We start from the raw sequence: 17,269 nt of genomic DNA, 5'->3' as shown, positions 1-17,269 counted from the left end.
TCACCGGAAGATGATAGATATAGGGATGCTAACAGAGTATTTTTCTGACACCCACTTGAGAGACCCCTGAGCAAACGTGTGATTGCCTCTATTCTCTTTGTCTTCAGGAGAAAACCCAACCGAGTATGTAAACTTCTGGTTCACCTCTGTGAATGTTATCTGATCAGAGCTTACACTCATACCTACTGCCAAAGGCACGTCAATTTCCAGAGAGTAAGTTGAGTTGGCGGGTCCAACATTTGTCAGCGTTCTGGTGTAGAACTGTGAAGTGTTCCCCAATTGAATAGAAAATGAAGGATAATTGAGCTGTGCTTCCGTTATGCTTTTTACCTCAGAGCATTTCACTTTCTGTTGCAAAATAAGAGAAACTTGTCTGTCAGTGTAACCCAAACCACATAAATAAGGAATGTAATCATCTGGTTGGATATCATAAACAAGGCCTGGATCGTTTGCTTTGGAAGGGTTAACATGTCCAGCACCAGTAGCAAATACATCAGCTGGTAGAAGCCTTTGGTCCAATATAGGTTTCCCTCCAAGGTTTACAACATCAGCACTTGTCATGATTGCTGACTTTATAGCAGCAGGGGACCAATCTGGATGAGAGTTTTTCAACAAAGCAGCAATGCCACTTAGATGAGGACAAGACATTGAGGTACCTGAAATCATGTTGAATGGTGGTTCATTGTTGTCCAAAGATACAGGCCATGCAGCTAGAATGTTCAATCCCGGTCCAATTATGTCCGGTTTCAGAATTCCTGGGCTTGCTCTGCTTGGACCTCTAGAAGAAAAGGAAGCAACCACAGGTGCAAGTGGGTCTCCAATAACAGTTCCTTTGAATAAGATTGTGGCTGTTGGTGTTAGAGTTGAATTTATATAACCTTTGATGGCTAATCCAGCACTGTGACTTACGTGTACAGCAGGAAGGACATGAACATCAGCAAAGGTATTAAAGTCTTCAATTTCACTGCTCATGAGAATCATGGCCACACCACCAGCATTCTTAACTTCTTTCCCTTTGGCTATTCTTGCAATGAGTCCACCTTGCTCGCAAAGCACTACCTTTCCCTTAACATCCGAGTTTCGTAAGGATCCAGGTGCACATAAGGCAGAGGAACCATTCCCAATTGCACCTGCATCAACAAGAGGCAATAACGTGGGTGCAAAGTCTTTGGGTTGGAACACTGATTCACCATCATATTCTTCCCCATCCCCAAGTCTCGCTGTTGCTAATATTTTTCTGTCAGTGGAGCTTGCACCAACGGTGAGAATCCATGGAGCCTCATTGGACAATGTGTTATAATCAGGACCTCCGTTACCGGCTGAACAACTAACGAAAATTCCCTTCTGAATTGCACCAAAAGCACCCAATGCAATAATATCTTCAAAAAAAGGTAGAGAGGATCCACCAAGGGACAGAGAAAGAACATCCACACCATCTTCAATGGCAGTGTCCATTCCAGCTAATATTGCACTTTCAGGACAACCCTTAATGTTGCAAACCTTGTAAACTGCCAAGTGTGCATCGGGTGCCATGCCAGCTGCAGTACCGTTAGCATTGCCAAAGATATTAGCACCTTGTACGAATCTTCCAGCGGCTGTGGCGGCTGTGTGAGTTCCATGACCAACATCATCAAATGGAAGGGTTGAATTCCTTGAGTGTTGGAGAAAATTCCTTGCGCCGAGGAGCTTGTTATTGCAAGTCTTCTGCCCAGTGAATTCACAGTGGCCATTCCATTTTGCTGGTGGAAATGGCATTCCTTCATCGGAAAAGGAAGGATGTGCTGGGGATATCCCAGTGTCCACAATTCCAATTATGATCCCTTTGCCACGGTTGGAATCTTTCCATAATCCTTGTCCCTGTTGCAACCCCAAGAAGCTTGGAGTGTGAGTTGTATGTAAAGAGAGTATCTTTTCAGGCCGGGCTGACACAATCTCCTCCTTGTCTTCCAGAGCTTTAGCTTCTTTTGGGGTTAATTTCACTGCGAATCCATCAATCACATTTTTGTATGAGAAAATAATGCGCTGCTTGTTCAGACTTTTTGTACCATCTGTTGGCAGAAGTGAATGGTACCAGCTATGCAAATCCTCAGATTCAAGAGAAAATAATCCATCCTGAGGCTTTTTAACGTGAACAATGTAAGTTAATAAGCTTCTCTGATCTTCGAGTTTCTCCTTTGCTTCTCCGAATTCTAGATTTTGGTGTGCTGAAGTATGTTGAACACTTAGCATGAAAATAAGGCCAAGTTTCCATGCAAGTTCCACCTTGGTTTTGTTGGTCATGTTTGCAGAAGAAATAGAAAATCACTAGTTCTTAGATTGCTAGTAACTGGACATACCATGCAGTTTTATACATTGCGGAATGAAGAATAGGGACATGGGTGTTAACGATGGCTGTGGGGAATTACAATATTGAAAGGCCGTCCTAAACAATGCTAAGGTACATATCAATTATCAAGTAAATTAAAGCAGTTGCATGGTGATGCCCGCTATTGGTTTGTCTGGTCGTCAATCCCGGTGGCATTAGACACAAAGTCCATACTTGTGTCTAATATATTTATGTACAACAAGATTAATGTAAATAATTCCAATTTCAAATTACAGTCCATACTCTAACACTCCTTTGCCTTGGTTTATTAAAATTTATTTAGAGTTAGAAGTTAGTGGTGCCGTTCAATCTAAAACAAATAAAGTAGAAAAAAGAAAGTTTCACTGTTTTGGTTTTATTCAGACAATAGTATATTAATCCAAAAAAGGATTACAATTGAAAGGTTGTCACGAATCAGCAGTCATCAACTATACGTCAATTCTAAATTAAATGATGAACTTTAAGCAGATGATAATATTTTGGACAGAATTTTGCTTATAATTAGCTGTCTTGTTTTTTGGTAGAAACTATGCCGTATAAAAAAAAAAAAAAAATTCTGTAGAACTATGCCGGATAATTTTGATCTATAATTACTTTGCCTTGACTTTTAAATTTATATTAAGAGAAACTATTCATTAATTGGGCAATAATTCAGAAATATGGTTACTTTACTTAGGCTAATTAAATATAAAATTAAGAATAATTTGTAGCTTAAATGTTTTGTAGTTGATTCCATTTTCTGCAGCTATAATCTTGAGGTTCCTGGAACCTGTAGAATAAGAAAAACGACGGAAGAAGTTCTGATGCTATATTCCAACATTAACTTGAATCTGTGCTTGTGGTTTATGCTGACTTTCTATACTGAATTTATCATAAGGCTTAAACATATTCAAACATTCTCTCGTAAAAATCTCAATAAATAAGATTGTAAAGAAGTAATTCAACACAAAAGCTTAAGATGTATTAGGTATAGCATATCTGTATTAAGAAATTTCACAATATTTAATTATTTTTATTAATAGAATGGAGTTGTGAGAATTGAATTCGTGACAACTTGGCCACTAAAACTCTGATACCATATAAAAAATCAATTTAATCTAAAAATTTAAATTGTCACATTGACTATCTTAATAATTTTATATTTCTCTAACAAAATTTTTAAAACTATCAACTTTCTTGCTAGTCTTTCTTTTTTTCCTTTCTTTCTTGCTCTAATTTGAGATTTAGAAAGATTTAATCCTGATGGATATAAATCATGAGATAATGGAGGAGGCTCGTGTGCATTCTCATTGCTAATGTCTCTTAAAACTTTTTTTTAACCACTGCCTTTTTGTCAGATATGCGACTATGGAAAGTTACTTATTGGCCAAGAATATTAAAAGTTACGCTCCTAGTTAAAAACGACCTTTATGGATATACGTATCATTGGGAAAATCTCAATTTTAAACAAATTCCTATTCTATAATTTCTATGTGGTATGTTCACATATAAAGCTTCAGCCTCCATGGCTTAAGAAAGATTTAGACAAACATTTGGATAAGATCTGAGGAGTGAGGGCAGACATTTGAACAAAAACTATACAGAAAACATTCCCTGATTGTAAAGAACCTTGAGGTCACCACCCCAAAAGCTAGCTTTTGGGGTGGTGTATTCCAAGGTTGTTTACACTGATTCACATTACCAAATAAGAAGTGCTGGTACAGTTCAAACAAACTGAGATCTTATTGTAACAAATTAATTACTATAGTGAACTTCTACAGAGTGAAGTAACCCATTAGAGTAGCTCTTGAATTTTTGGAGACATTTGATCCTCTTCTTTATTCTTTTTTTTTTTTGGGAGACATCTCTTCTTTATTCTTGAGTACGTATCATCACACTCTGGCTTCATGCATGTAGGTATGTATCACTTGAAAATGACAGATATGGGGATCCTAACAGCGTATTTGTCAGATGACCATGTGAGAGAACCCTGAGCGAAACTGTGGTTGCCTCTATTTCCTTTGCTTTCTGGGATAAACCCCACTGTGTACGTAACCTTCTGGTTCACCTCGGTGAATGTTATCTGACCAGGGCTTACGCTTATACCTAACGCCAAAGGTACATCGATATTCACGGTGTAAGTTATATTTGCAGGTCCAACGTTTGTCAACGTTCTGGTGAAGAACTGTGAATCAGACCCCATTAAAATAGAAAATGAGGGATAATTGAGTTGTGCTTCAGGTATGCTTGTTATGTTGGAGCATGTGACTTTCCTTTGCACAATAACAGAAATTTCTCTGTCACTGTAATGCAAACCACACAAATAAGGAATGTAATCCTCTGGCTGGAGATCATAGATAAGGCCTGGATCATTTGCTTTGTTTGGGTTAACATGGCCAGCACCAGTGGCAAATATGTCAGCAGGTAGATTCCTCTGGTCAAGTATGGGCTTGCCTCCAAGGTTGACTGTATAAGCAGTGGTCATGATTGCTGATTTTATGGCAGCTGGGGACCAATCAGGGTGTGAACTTTTGAGCAAAGCAGCAATGCCACTGAGGTGAGGGCAAGACATTGAAGTTCCTGAAACAATGTTATAAGCTGGGATTTTGTTGTCTACTGACACACCCCATGCAGCTAGAATGTTCATTCCAGGTCCAATAATGTCAGGTTTTAGAATTCCGGGGCTTTCCAAGTTTGGACCCCTGGAAGAAAATGCAGTAACTGCAGGAGCAAGTGGATCCCCAATTACAGTTCCTTTGAATAAGATTGTTGCGGTTGGTGCCAAGGTTGAGTTTATGTATGCTTTGATAGCCAAACCAGCAGCATAACTCACATGCACAGAAGGCAGAACAACAGGAATAGCAAAGGTATTGAAGCCAAAGTTTTCTTGGTTGGTGAGGATCATGCCCGCACCACCAGCATTCAGAACTTCTTGTGCTTTCGAAGTAAATAGACTTTCTCCACCTACATCGCATAACACTATCTTTCCCTTGACATCAACGTTCTTTAAGGATCCTGGGTCACAGAAGGCAGCATCAGAGTTGTTTCCAAATGCACCAGCATACGCAAGTGGCAAAAATCTCTGAGAAAAGCCTTCGGGTTGAATTAGCGATTCCCCTTCATATTCTAACCCGTTTCCAAGCTTTGCGGATGCTGCTATTTTTCTGTCAATGGTGCTTGCACCAACGGTGAGGATCCATGGGGCCTCATTTGACAGAGTGAGGTAGTCAGGGCCAGAGTTTGCAGCTGAGCAACTCACGAAAATTCCCTTCTGAATGGCAGCAAATGCACCAATTGCAATTGGATCAACATAGAATGGAGAAGAGGGTAAACCGAGGGACAGAGAAAGAACATCCACGCCATCATCAATGGCTATGTCCATTGCAGCTAAGATAGCACTTTCAGGGCACCCCACTTTGTCATTGCATACTTTGTACATTGCTAAGTGTGCATTAGGTGCCATGCCAGCTGCTGTGCCCAGAGCCTCGCCAAAAACACTGGCGTTCAATACAAATCTTCCAGCAGCCTCTGCAGATGTGTGTGTTCCATGGAAGAAATCCTCAAGAGGAAGATCATTAGTTGCGTTTTTTACTAGATTTCTTGCACCAATGAGTTTGTTGTTGCATGTTCTATTCCCAGTGAATTCACAGTGGCCTTTCCATTTTGCTGGTGGAGGTGGCATTCCTTCACCGTTAAAGGATGGATGGGAAGGGTCTATACCTGTGTCTATAAGCCCAATTATGATGCCTTCGCCAAAATTGGAAGCATTCCATAATCCTAGTTCCGGTCGCAGCCCCAAGAAGCCTGGACTATGAGTTGTGTGTAATGTAAGGGTCCTTTCGGGTCGGGCTGACACAACCTCATCTTTCTCTTGCATGGCTTTGGCTTCTTCTGGGGTCAACTTCGCTGCAAATGCAGAGGCCACATTGCGGTAAGTGAAAACCATTCGTTCCTTGTTGGGTTTTTCATAAGTTTGTGGCAGGAATGAGTGGTACCAGTTATGCAACTCTTCTTCTGATTGAAGAGAAAATATACTCTCGTGCTTTTTGACATGAACTATGTAAGTCAACAAGCTGTCTTGCGCTTGGATTTCCTCTACTTGTTCTTCGGCCATTGAAGTTGAGTTGACGCAAAGAATGAAGATGAGACCAAGAAGCAATACTAGGTCCATCCCATTCTTGCTTTTTTTCTCCATGATTGGAATTTGCTAAACAAAGAGAAAGTTGATTGGGCTTGGGATTGCTTGTATTGGCCTAATGCCGTGCATGTATCTATATATATACAGTGGAAAACAAAAAGGGTGTGATTAACAACGCGTAGTTGCATAGTTTTACCACTTGGGAAACAAGAACATGCAACTTGCCGGTCTCGGACGGCTTATTCTAACTGCATTAAGTACGTTCATCGGTACATATAATACGGGTAACAAAAGGTAAATGTACCATGCGAGCTTTTCTATGTTGATTTGTACGGACATGGTCCGGTGTTGATAGGGACAGAGTACACTATACATCTATGTTCTAGAATATTTATTCTTGGACGTTTGTTAGAGGAAAAAATCTTTTTATCCGATTTTCAAAAATATTGTGGAAGAATGAATTTTCTGAATATGTTAGGTAGGACAAAATATCCGAAAGCGTTGGGTTAATTTTCTTGATGTTGGTTGTGTTAAATTTTCCCTTGTTATGAAAATCTTAGAATATCACCTCCTCGGTGGTATATTCTTGGATGGTTTTTTCAAAAAAAAATTACACACAAAATAAAATTTTAAAAAAATCAAATTTTCGAAATTTTTTTAAAAATCTCATACCAAACGTGTGTAAATATGATTACCAATCTCAGTTTCCCTCGAATCCTAAAAAAATCTCCTAACAAACATCCGGTGTTAGCTCGTGGGACGAGAGAAAAAAAATAATTTCTCCAAATGTCACACATGGTGGAAGGACCACTACTATGGCATTGAACCACTCAAAATATTTCTCAGTCGTATAAGTTCTACGTCATAAAAGACAAGTTTTGTTTTAGGAAAAAATGTTTGTCTTTTAAAATGACACAACTTATATCATTTCACTCATATCTACATTTTTATTTTGTCCACTCTCTCTCTCTCATGATCTATTTCTTTCTCTCACTTAACATAATACAATTTTACATCCTTTAAAATTACACGCACTTTTCCCTTTGTTTAAGTATAAAAACTTTAGGAAAAAAAATACTTGTTCTTTTAAATGACACAACTTTTATCATTTTACTCTCACACAAAAATGAGATTGACAACTTTTTTTTTTGTCCACTCTTTTTTCCCGCAATTTATCTCTTCCTCTCACTTCAAATAATATAACTTTACAAATCACATATATTTTTCCCAAAAACTTAATAAACCACGAACCATACGGATAAAGGATTACATATTTACATGGTTATTCTAGCTTAGGTTTCGAAGCAACCATGTTAAAAAAATTTAAAAAAATATATACTTATGATTTTGCGCGACTCAACCAGACTAATCCATTAATTGACCGGTGGAGAAATAAAAAGTTTTCAAAAAAGATTGGGCAGAGCAAAAGCAGCGAGCAAACGGTGGACATTCCGGCGACCCCGGCAATGGCACGCATTGGCCATCGAAACCTACTTGTCTCGAATATGTTGACGGCAGCGATCATTGCATCACGGTACCTCTCCTACATGGGTGTCCTCCTTCTAAAGAAGTACCTCCTCAGCTTCTACGATTACCGTTACCCCATCTTTCCGACAATGCTTCACATGTTGTCCTGTTCTGCTTACAGTTAGGGGGCCATCAATTTCTTTGAACTGATTCCATTTCAGCACATTCACTCCAAGAAACAGTTTATAATTAGATCTTTGCTTTGAGTGCAATCTTTTGCTTCTCTGTAGTTTGCGGGAACACTTAACTGAGGTACCTACCGGTTTCTTTCAACCAAGCCATTGGAGCCACTACATAGTTCTTCACAGCTGTTTTTGTTTTTCTTTATCACTTGCAAGAAAGAGTCTTGTGAGGTTTACTTTGCATTCTTGCCGGTGGTTTTGGGGAGTGTTCTTGTCAGCAACAGTAGTGAACCTTTGTTCCATTTGTTTGGGTTCTTGGTTTGTGTTTGTTCCGCTGCGGGACGTGGCTCTAATGGCAGCACTCGTATTGCTTCCTTTCACTCTCTACATTGAAGAAAATGTGGCATCCCTTACGCTTGAGAAGGCCAGAGGTGATAGGGTTTATCATTTTCTTGTTGGTTGGGAACGCAACTGTTGCTTATTTGGTGAACCTTTCGAATTTCTTGGTCACCAAACACACCAGCGCGTTGACATTGCAAGTGTTCGAAATTGCCAAGGCTGCTGTGGCAGCTGTAGTTTCAGTTTTGATATTCACGAATCCTCTAACAGTGATGGGCATAGTTGAATTCGCCGTTACAATAATGGGTGTGGTGCTCTACGGCGAGGCTAGGAAAAGATCCAAAGTTACAGTAATTGGACTGTATTTGAAAAAGGGGGAAAGTTTACTATGCAGTGATACTTGAAAAATTCTCACATGTTGTATCGGACACTTTCCAAGAGGTATTGCACATACTTAAAAAAAAAAAAAAAATGGTTCAAATATTACGTATTCTGACATGTTGTATCAGACACTTTTCAACATACATGGTAGAAATTCAAAAAAATGGTTCAAATGTTGTGTTGTGTTACATTTTTAGTTCCAACTAATAGATTTGTCGGATCGCGATTATCATTTCATTAAATTTAATATAAATATTTGTGATGTCTTTTATTTTTTTGTAAAATTGATGGGTATTATAAGTTTAACTCTATTTTTTTTGTTAAATTATTGAATATTAAATATAATGTACACTATATAAATTAAAAACATTATTTAATATCAAAACATGTCCTAACATGTCGAAATCTAACGTTTTTTAAAATTAACGTGATGGAGTGTCATGTCATGTCATATCCCATATCAGTGTTGGTGCAATATAGGGGGAAGGGGAAAAGCATTAGGTCTATTTTTTTTTTTGTTAAATCATTAAATATTAAATATGATATATAATATATAAATTAAAAATATTATTTAATATCAAAACATGTCCTAAAATGTTGAAATCTAATGCTTTTTAAATTAACGTGGTGGAGTGTCATGTCATATCTCATGTCAGTGTTGATGCAATATAAGGGGAAGGGGAAAGGGGTTAGGTCCATTCGACTGTGTTAATTTTTTTTTTTTTCTTAAACCTGTTTTGTAGAATAGTTATAGAAATAAGTGTTTTCTGTATTTATTTATTTTTTTAAAAGTTAAAAGTCAAAACACAAAATAAAAATAATTCAAACATATTGTCTAAATTTGATTCTAAAAATAAAAAAATAGTTTTAATTTTAATTTTTTTTTTAACAAAACATGACTTGTCAAAAAAATTATTTTTAGAAACAGTATTTAAACACCGCGTTATGCTTCTTCTTTTTTTTGTTTTATTTTTTAAAGCTTTTCCTTTTTTTTTAGCGCTTTAATATCCTCCTTGGTAGGGGTAGAGAAGATAATTCTGTTTTTTAGCGCTGCAATTTGACAACATAGATACGTGATTCAAAGATGAATAACTTATATGGAGAAAAATTCTCCTTCATTTCATTTTATCAATTGTGATATTTAATTTTGGTATTAATTCATTTTTTAAAAGTATTTTCAAATTAATACGGTCAATTTGTTGACCATATGGGACAAATCTAGTACGCCAACAGTGCAATCAAGTTGAGTTTGTTTTTCTTAGCATTATCACAAGAGACAATGGACAAGAAACCAGGACTCAAAAAAACTCGGAGCACGTTATATTTATAAACTTTTTTGTTTACAAACTCTTACAAACTATACTATATTCTCTCGGAAGAATACAAATTTTTACAAACTACACTATGTTCTCCCGGGAAAACACAGTGTAAATTGTAAAAGAATTCAAAAAAGTTTGTAAACGGATCCTGTACTAAAAAACTCATCTCATTTGCACTAATACATATGTATATATGTAATAGAAATGCGAGTTAGAGGATGTTACATCTATTATATAAAAAGCAGTAAAGATAGCTTAAGGGTTATACACTTGCCTTTTAACGATTTTATTATTGGAATGGGGTCTGGGGTAGTTTGTACAAGATACAAGTGATGCTGTTAGACCTTAGTATGCTAACTTCTGTTCTAACAAAGCAATTTTCTAAGATTCTGTGTACAGTAAAAGAATCATCTGAGAAGAGTTGTTAGGCGCCTGTCAGATTAGCAAGGAAATTTCAACTTCAACTTAGCAAGGAAATTTCAGATGTCCATAACAAAAGCTTGTTGCACATTGACCCTCGTTTGTAGTCGCTGTCACCGAATTCCCAAGCTCCTGGACCATTTCAGTTGAGAACCGAAAATATAACTAATCAAATTTACCAAAAATGAAGAGCAGTAGAGCCAATTATGCATACCAATATAACTAATCAAATTTACCAAAAACGAAGAGCAGTAGAGCCAATTATGCATACCTCCTTGCACTCAACATAGTACTACTGGCTTCAGTGATGCAACCGTCAATCCCACTATGAATTTGCTTTCCCCCAAATATGAAAGGCTTTTCCTACATCATTTGTGTCAGCTAGAAGATGAATATTTAACGTCTATTTAATGTGGTAGAATAGTATTCAAAATTAAACGGGGGAAAAAACAACCAATATGAAAATCGTAGGCTAAATATAAATCATATTCTTAAGGTAGTGCTATTATTACCTTTCGGTCGAGATGAACAGAACTTCCTATATTTTCTTTTGAATCCTTGCACCCATAAACAAATAACTTAGGATGATACTAAGAGAAATGAAAATAATCCAAGATCGTTACATTCAATTCAAAATCATAGAAGGAAAACCTTTCTGTACACCCTGGAATGCCGAGGCAGTTTCAACTGGGATCCATCATTTGACTGGACTTCAGATGTTAAGGACAGCTGCTAACATTTCAAAGAAAGGAGAATGACTTAGAATTGTGGAATCAGTATATTTATCAAAACTAAATATGTACGGAGCAAGAAAAAGACTAGCACGAATTCACCTTGTTAAAGAGTTCAATTGGTGGGTTATGCTGAACCCTCTTTTCAGTATGGAAATTAAATTCCTGTATGAATTGAAGCAAGATGTGATATCGATATATTTTTCTTTCCAGACGAATATTAAAGGGTAAAAAACAGACGAAACAACTCACTGTTGGCACGGTGTTCTCCTGCTTTCTGTTCCAGAAAACACCAATATCTCCTTTACTTGAAAGTATCTGCACAGGCACTTTACAGTTGCTAGTTCAGCAGATCAAACAAATAACTGGGAAATGAAAGGTAGAACCAACAGGATACAGACAGCAGAAGGAAAATGAAAAATTGTAATAGAAATTCATCTGAACTTCCACCCTTTTATTGACATCCTTCAACAATCAAACTACTTTTATACATATTTACAATTCCTTTATATTAAAGAAAAGAAATTATCCACCAATTAGAATAGCCAATATCATTTAACAGATAATACTTTCGTTCACAATATTTTACTTACATTGACTTTAAGATTAAGTACAATAACTTGAGTTCTACATAAAGTTTTCTTAACGAACTGTTTCAGAAATAATTTCATGCTAATCCTAGATTGGGTCATAAAAACAAAATATCTTCTAAGATTTCATAGACTTGTATATGATAGTGTTTTTCAAATAAAATTTGAATGCAAATATAAAAGAATAACAAGTGAAACCGAAAATATTACTGAGCACCGAAATGTTGCATACTAAACAGTAATTTTAAGATGCAACTTCCTGACAACTAACCGGTTAGTGAATGTAATATAACATCGACCTAACCATATCTCACAAGGTGAGGTTGGCTCTACATGGACTAGTCCAACACCATTGGACTCTATCAAAAACCATTTTATTTAGAAAAACAATTTGTGGGATTAAAGAATAATAATGAACAAAAATACAAAAGAAAAAACCTGGTGGTGAAAATATATTGTTTCTTTGGTTATTAAATTTCATCTTTAATTATGTTTTTTAATTCCAGACACGGATAGCAATTATATAATATTATAATTATAACAATTTTCATATTTTCATTAAACACTGGTAAAACTGCTGTCCAGGTATCTTCTTCTAAAATTCATTAATAATGTCTCATTACCTTCTTATTAAGAGGCCGAGCTTTAAAATTATTGTCAAAATCCAACCCATCATGCTTTGGAGCACTCATGGCAGATGGCCTATGCAAAGAGAGTATTTTGAAGTTAGTACCATTGTTTCATGATTTATCGAGTTAGAATTAGCATTTATCCATGGTATTTGTTACCTTCTCAGATCCCTGATTCTATTTTCTGTAGCAGAAACAGCTTTCTGTTTGTCCAAATCCTGCAAGCAGTAAGCATCAGTTTCCCGTAGACTAATCCTATCTATCTTGTAACAGGAGACTAAAGCAAGTAAATGCAGGTCAATAATAAGATATTGCCGGTTCAGGAATTTCATAACCAATGCATTTCATATGAACTGGGTATAAGAACATTGAATGACATTGATAATACACGATGATGTAAAGAAACATCAATCTTGCAACTAAAAATTGTATGAACTAAATTAACCTTATCAGAATCATTGCAATGAAGTGAAGATGATGAAGTAGCAGATGTGTGCTGCATGGCCCTCTCCCATGTCTTGAGGTGAAATTCCTGAGAAGCAAGATGAGCTTGAAGCTAAATAATGCAGAAGAAACTAGTTTGCCTGATTAATGGTTGGTTCAATTCTTTTCCACTTGTAACAATTGATGTGTTAGGGAAGTGTATCATTATGTCTAGGTTCAATGTTTTCAGCATATGCTTCTCTTTTCTCTCTCTCAAAAATGGTGATAAAACTAGATGAATTATGAAAGCAAGTACGAAGAGCTTACTTGAAAATCTGGCATGCGTGGGGTGCTCCTCTTAGGAAGTGGTAATGTAGGAGCATTAAGAATCTTCATTATGAGCATGATTAGTTAGAGGAGATGATGGAAAGATACACCAAAATATACTTAACAAAACCAATTCTATCCACAGCAAGTACTAACTTTTCTGTTCAACGGGTGTGCTTTGAATCTGGGAGCAGCCACTGTCACATGTTCTGCCTCTGCAGTATTTTTGGGTCTGGAAAGAACACAATAATATCTTGACTTTAACTATGTGAGGAAGAAAAATCATCATCGTCAATATTTCACTGAACACCACAATAACAAACCTAATCCTTTGTGCTCTATGAGCTGTTTCTAGCTCTGGCTCTCTAGGAATAGTAATCTTCAGCTTGGAATGTCCAGAGTTTTGATCAACAGTTACAACCTGAAACAATATACAAATTTACAGAGCGCCAGCATGTGAACCTCTTTCCTGTTGCTCAAGAAATACGACCCTTTGCCCAAAGGAATTTAACTGCTCTTGCTATTCTACAAACCCCAACTAGTTTGGGATTAAGGTGATGTTGATGTTGTTGATGCTATTCCAATTTGTAACTTAGATAATCAATAGAGAGCACTCTTTATTTAATAAATTTCCACTCATAACAGAGTTGTATCAGGAAAACGATAAGGATAGAATTTTATGTCTTCTGTTTACAAAATCAAATAGGGAAAGAAAATAATGAATGACAAAAAATGGGCAAAAATATATATAGGACACAATATGAGCATCATAGCCTTCTGCATTAGTATTCATACCTTCTTTGGTGCCTTGTGGACCAAATTGGCTTGTTGCTTCACATCACCAACCTGTCATAGAGAAGATATGATAAGTATTTCAAATGCCCTGTCTAAAATAAATGGAATGCCAACAGCAGTTAAGACACTTTAAATTCCCTGTTCATGATTCAAGTACTTCCATGCCACCCAGCCAAACATGGGGCCAAATTTAATTCTAACAATCTATAATTTATTAAATTGTTAACCACTATCGGCTAAGCTCTCACAACTTCCTTAAGAGCATTTTTTATACATAAAAATGGAACACAATCTTAACATTATATTCATAAGAACGGAATATTAGCAACTTACTGGGAGTTGCACAAAATTTTACAACACCAAATGTTCAATTTTAAGATCAATTTCCGCCATATATCTAAGCAGTTCAAGCAAGCAAACAAAACAGCCATTTAGGTAATTACTAGATGATCAGAGGAAGAATAATGGTCCAATTCACAGACCTTCCGCAAGAGACCACCCTCTAATTTCTGCCGCTTGGCAGCTTGGCTTTCTGTCCCAGAATAGGTAGTTAAATTCATTTCCTTGTGATGAGCTTGTAGCTTCTGAAACCTGAGAACAACAGAAGAGTTGCAGATGATATAACGAAATAGAGTTTTTTTGACATCCGCGGATTAGAAAGCTAGATAATTGCTGCCATATAACATCACAGCATCAAAGAGAAAAACTAGGGAATAAATGAAGAAATATTCCTGCAGCCCTAATAGTTCATGTCTTTTGAACCATGACAAGACAAAAGGACAAGTTTCTCCAATAATCACCTTGAGTCAAAAATTCGAGGGGCCCGATTTTGCTTTGCCAATTGACTAGCTGTAGGTTTCATCAGTGTTGAACCCTTCATCATAGCAGGCTTAGCCTTAGAATTCAAATTGCCACTGATTGTCTTACTGCTAAATGTCATTCCTGGAACGAGACATAAATTCAAGTCAAGCTCATACAGATAATAAAAAAAAATGCTGATATAGAGAGAGGGAAAAGGGGTGAGATTGGTTACCTGTAGTTAATTGTAACGGTCGCGTAGCAAAATCTTGATGAACTCCACCCAGCAAACCAGAGATGTTCCCACTCCGAAATGGAAGATTAGATTTGGCATCATTAACGGAAGTTGCGCATTCTGGATTTTCAAATTCTGGAAAGGCGCTAACACTAACACCGTCCTCTCTCTTAACTAGCTTTGCCACAAAAGCTGAAATGGAGGAGCAAGAATAATAATAACAGTTACCAAACAAATGTGCATTAATGAAAGAAAAGAACGAAAAGAAAAGAAAAGAAAGGGTTGAACGAACGAGAAGGAGGGTAGCTTCCGGCGGTTTCAAACCAAACTTCGGATTGGCGAGCTTGAGCAGGAGTTTCTTGTGAACTGAAATCGAAGAAGCGAGCTGCATCAAACTCGTAATCCAGGTCAATCTCGTGAGCAACAAACACCTGATTCTCTATTTCCATATCTTCCTCCTCCACCATCATCATCGTCATCATCACCACCGTCACTTCTTACCACCAAGATGGGTTTTGATTCAAATGCCAAATCCCATCATTATTTTTATTTATTTTGAATAATATGTATATTTTTGGTGCCTTCAGTTTCATGTAACGGAAGTGACCCCAGTGCCAAGTCCTTCTTGAAGTATTTAGTTCTGTTTTACTTTTGACGATTATTTACAATTAATATTAGATATTATATTACACTAAATAATAAAATAGGAACCTAATAAATTAATTACCATTAATAAAATATCATCGGTTTTCTCATTCTGTTTGTCTTGTTGCGCCAGGACCTGTGTGAGGCAGGCATTAGTGCGTAACGACTAACGATCCAAAATTTGAATTTTATTGGCAGTCTATTGGACCGATTTACCCTTCGGATGCTGCTGGCATTCCATTGGATGCTTTGGGCTTTGTTTCGTGCTGTCACTGACTCACTGTTCACATCATGTCCAATGTCCATCATACTGCAAACTGCAATTTCGGCGCCTCCTCGTTTACCTTTCGCTATCCATTGAATTGCGAAATTCTCCTTAACGGTTCTATTCTTCTTACTCTGTCACGCTCCCTTGGGCTTGGGCTTGATCTCTTTAGCACATGGGTCCAATTCACAGCTGGGCTTGTAACACGCGGAATTGAAAGAAAAGTCTGGTGCCCCGACCAATGTGTTCCTTTTTAATTTTATTTATTTTATGATGATAAATTATCTGTGAAAAAGTGTTGCATTCATTACATATTTTCCAAAGATTTCACAAATTTTTTCAAAATCTGTTGACATTTTCTAAAAGAAAAATTAATTTTAATTTAACAGAATGACTACTTAATAAAGAGCATTCTAAAAAAATGAGAAAATTAGTTGTAATAAACGAATAAGATTGATAATAGACACTCCCCTTATGGCTTATAGAGTTAGGGAATTTTGTTGAAACTCAATATGGTAGATGCACGTTGAAGAAAAATCAAGGTATAACTATATTTCGAAAAAAGAAACACTAATGAAAAACCGTATAACTATAATTGGACCAATTGTTTCTTTGGCATATTTTTTTTTTATTAAAAGCTACTTTAAAGTTCAAAAAAAAAAAAATAGTTATAAACCCTAACTCAGGATTAGTATAATAATCGGCTCAAAAAATTGAAGCTTGTGGAATTATCCGAGAGATCTAATTGCTTTAAAGAGATAATTACGGTTAGTATACCCAAAAAAAAAATTAAAAAATAAAGCTAAAAGTTATTTGATGATTATATAAAGCCGTTATAAGAGTTTTGAATAAGAGAAAATAATTTATTATTATAATGAATTACTAGGGTAAAGAGTATAATTGATAAATACAAATTTAAAATAAAAGTTAAATTATAAAATAAATATGAGAACTCTAAAAAATTAATATATATATTAAAAATAAAAATAAACATTGGTTGCAGCATACAAGAAGAATTGCCAAAAAAACTCTTCTATAATAAGAACTTTTGTAAAAATATATTTGACTAAGCTTGCGCGAGAAACAAAAAATAACACTTCACAAACGGGCACCAAGTGATCGTAGACTCGTAGCCTAAAGATCATTCGCAGAATTTTGCAGGATTTAATAGATATGAAGTTGGAAATGAATAACAGGCAGTTTTTGTTTTCCCCTTTAACACACGTGAAACTATAGAATAA

The 17,269-nt window shown here is 36.2% G+C and overlaps 3 protein-coding genes and 1 pseudogene across 3 annotated transcripts; 1 reads left to right on the top strand and 3 right to left on the bottom strand.

Moving 5' to 3' along the window:
* LOC133302089 (subtilisin-like protease 3) lies at positions 1 to 2,280 on the bottom strand. The gene has a single exon (XM_061501812.1). The coding sequence runs from the start codon at positions 2,278 to 2,280 to the stop codon at positions 1 to 3; it is 2,280 nt and encodes a 759-aa protein (XP_061357796.1).
* Positions 2,281 to 4,268: 1,988 nt separating this feature from the next.
* LOC133302088 (subtilisin-like protease 1) lies at positions 4,269 to 6,539 on the bottom strand. The gene has a single exon (XM_061501811.1). The coding sequence runs from the start codon at positions 6,537 to 6,539 to the stop codon at positions 4,269 to 4,271; it is 2,271 nt and encodes a 756-aa protein (XP_061357795.1).
* Positions 6,540 to 7,792: 1,253 nt separating this feature from the next.
* On the top strand, positions 7,793 to 8,874 carry LOC133302087 (probable sugar phosphate/phosphate translocator At1g12500; annotated as a pseudogene).
* Positions 8,875 to 10,661: 1,787 nt separating this feature from the next.
* Positions 10,662 to 15,597, bottom strand: LOC133302086 (protein TPX2-like). The gene is made up of 17 exons (XM_061501810.1): positions 15,411 to 15,597; positions 15,119 to 15,310; positions 14,886 to 15,027; positions 14,568 to 14,676; positions 14,086 to 14,136; positions 13,614 to 13,711; positions 13,447 to 13,522; positions 13,291 to 13,353; positions 12,908 to 13,072; positions 12,700 to 12,803; positions 12,535 to 12,613; positions 11,574 to 11,639; positions 11,424 to 11,486; positions 11,242 to 11,319; positions 11,103 to 11,147; positions 10,862 to 10,953; positions 10,662 to 10,722 (listed from the first exon to the last, which is right to left on the bottom strand). Exons 1-17 carry the CDS (start codon positions 15,595 to 15,597, stop codon positions 10,704 to 10,706), a joined length of 1,629 nt encoding a protein of 542 aa, XP_061357794.1. The 3' UTR covers positions 10,662 to 10,703.
* Positions 15,598 to 17,269: the final 1,672 nt, after the last annotated feature.

This window comes from Gastrolobium bilobum, unplaced genomic scaffold, assembly GCF_033153095.1.
Source record: "Gastrolobium bilobum isolate Gb01-03AN ecotype WA unplaced genomic scaffold, APGP_CSIRO_Gbil_v1 utg5726, whole genome shotgun sequence".
NCBI classification, from domain to species: Eukaryota; Viridiplantae; Streptophyta; class Magnoliopsida; order Fabales; family Fabaceae; genus Gastrolobium; species Gastrolobium bilobum.
This window is presented reverse-complemented; position numbering and strand designations above follow the sequence as displayed.

Coding starts and splice junctions, on each gene's coding strand:
- LOC133302089 (XM_061501812.1), bottom strand. CDS start 2,280: ATGACCAACAAAACCAAGGTGGAACTTGCATGGAAACTTGGCCTTATT.
- LOC133302088 (XM_061501811.1), bottom strand. CDS start 6,539: ATGGAGAAAAAAAGCAAGAATGGGATGGACCTAGTATTGCTTCTTGGT.
- LOC133302086 (XM_061501810.1), bottom strand. CDS start 15,597: ATGACGATGATGATGGTGGAGGAGGAAGATATGGAAATAGAGAATCAG. Junction 15,028..15,118: donor ACCGTTACAATTAACTACAG/GTAACCAATCTC, acceptor GTCTCGTTCCAG/GAATGACATTTAGCAGTAAG. Junction 11,487..11,573: donor AGGAGAACACCGTGCCAACA/GTGAGTTGTTTC, acceptor CAATTCATACAG/GAATTTAATTTCCATACTGA.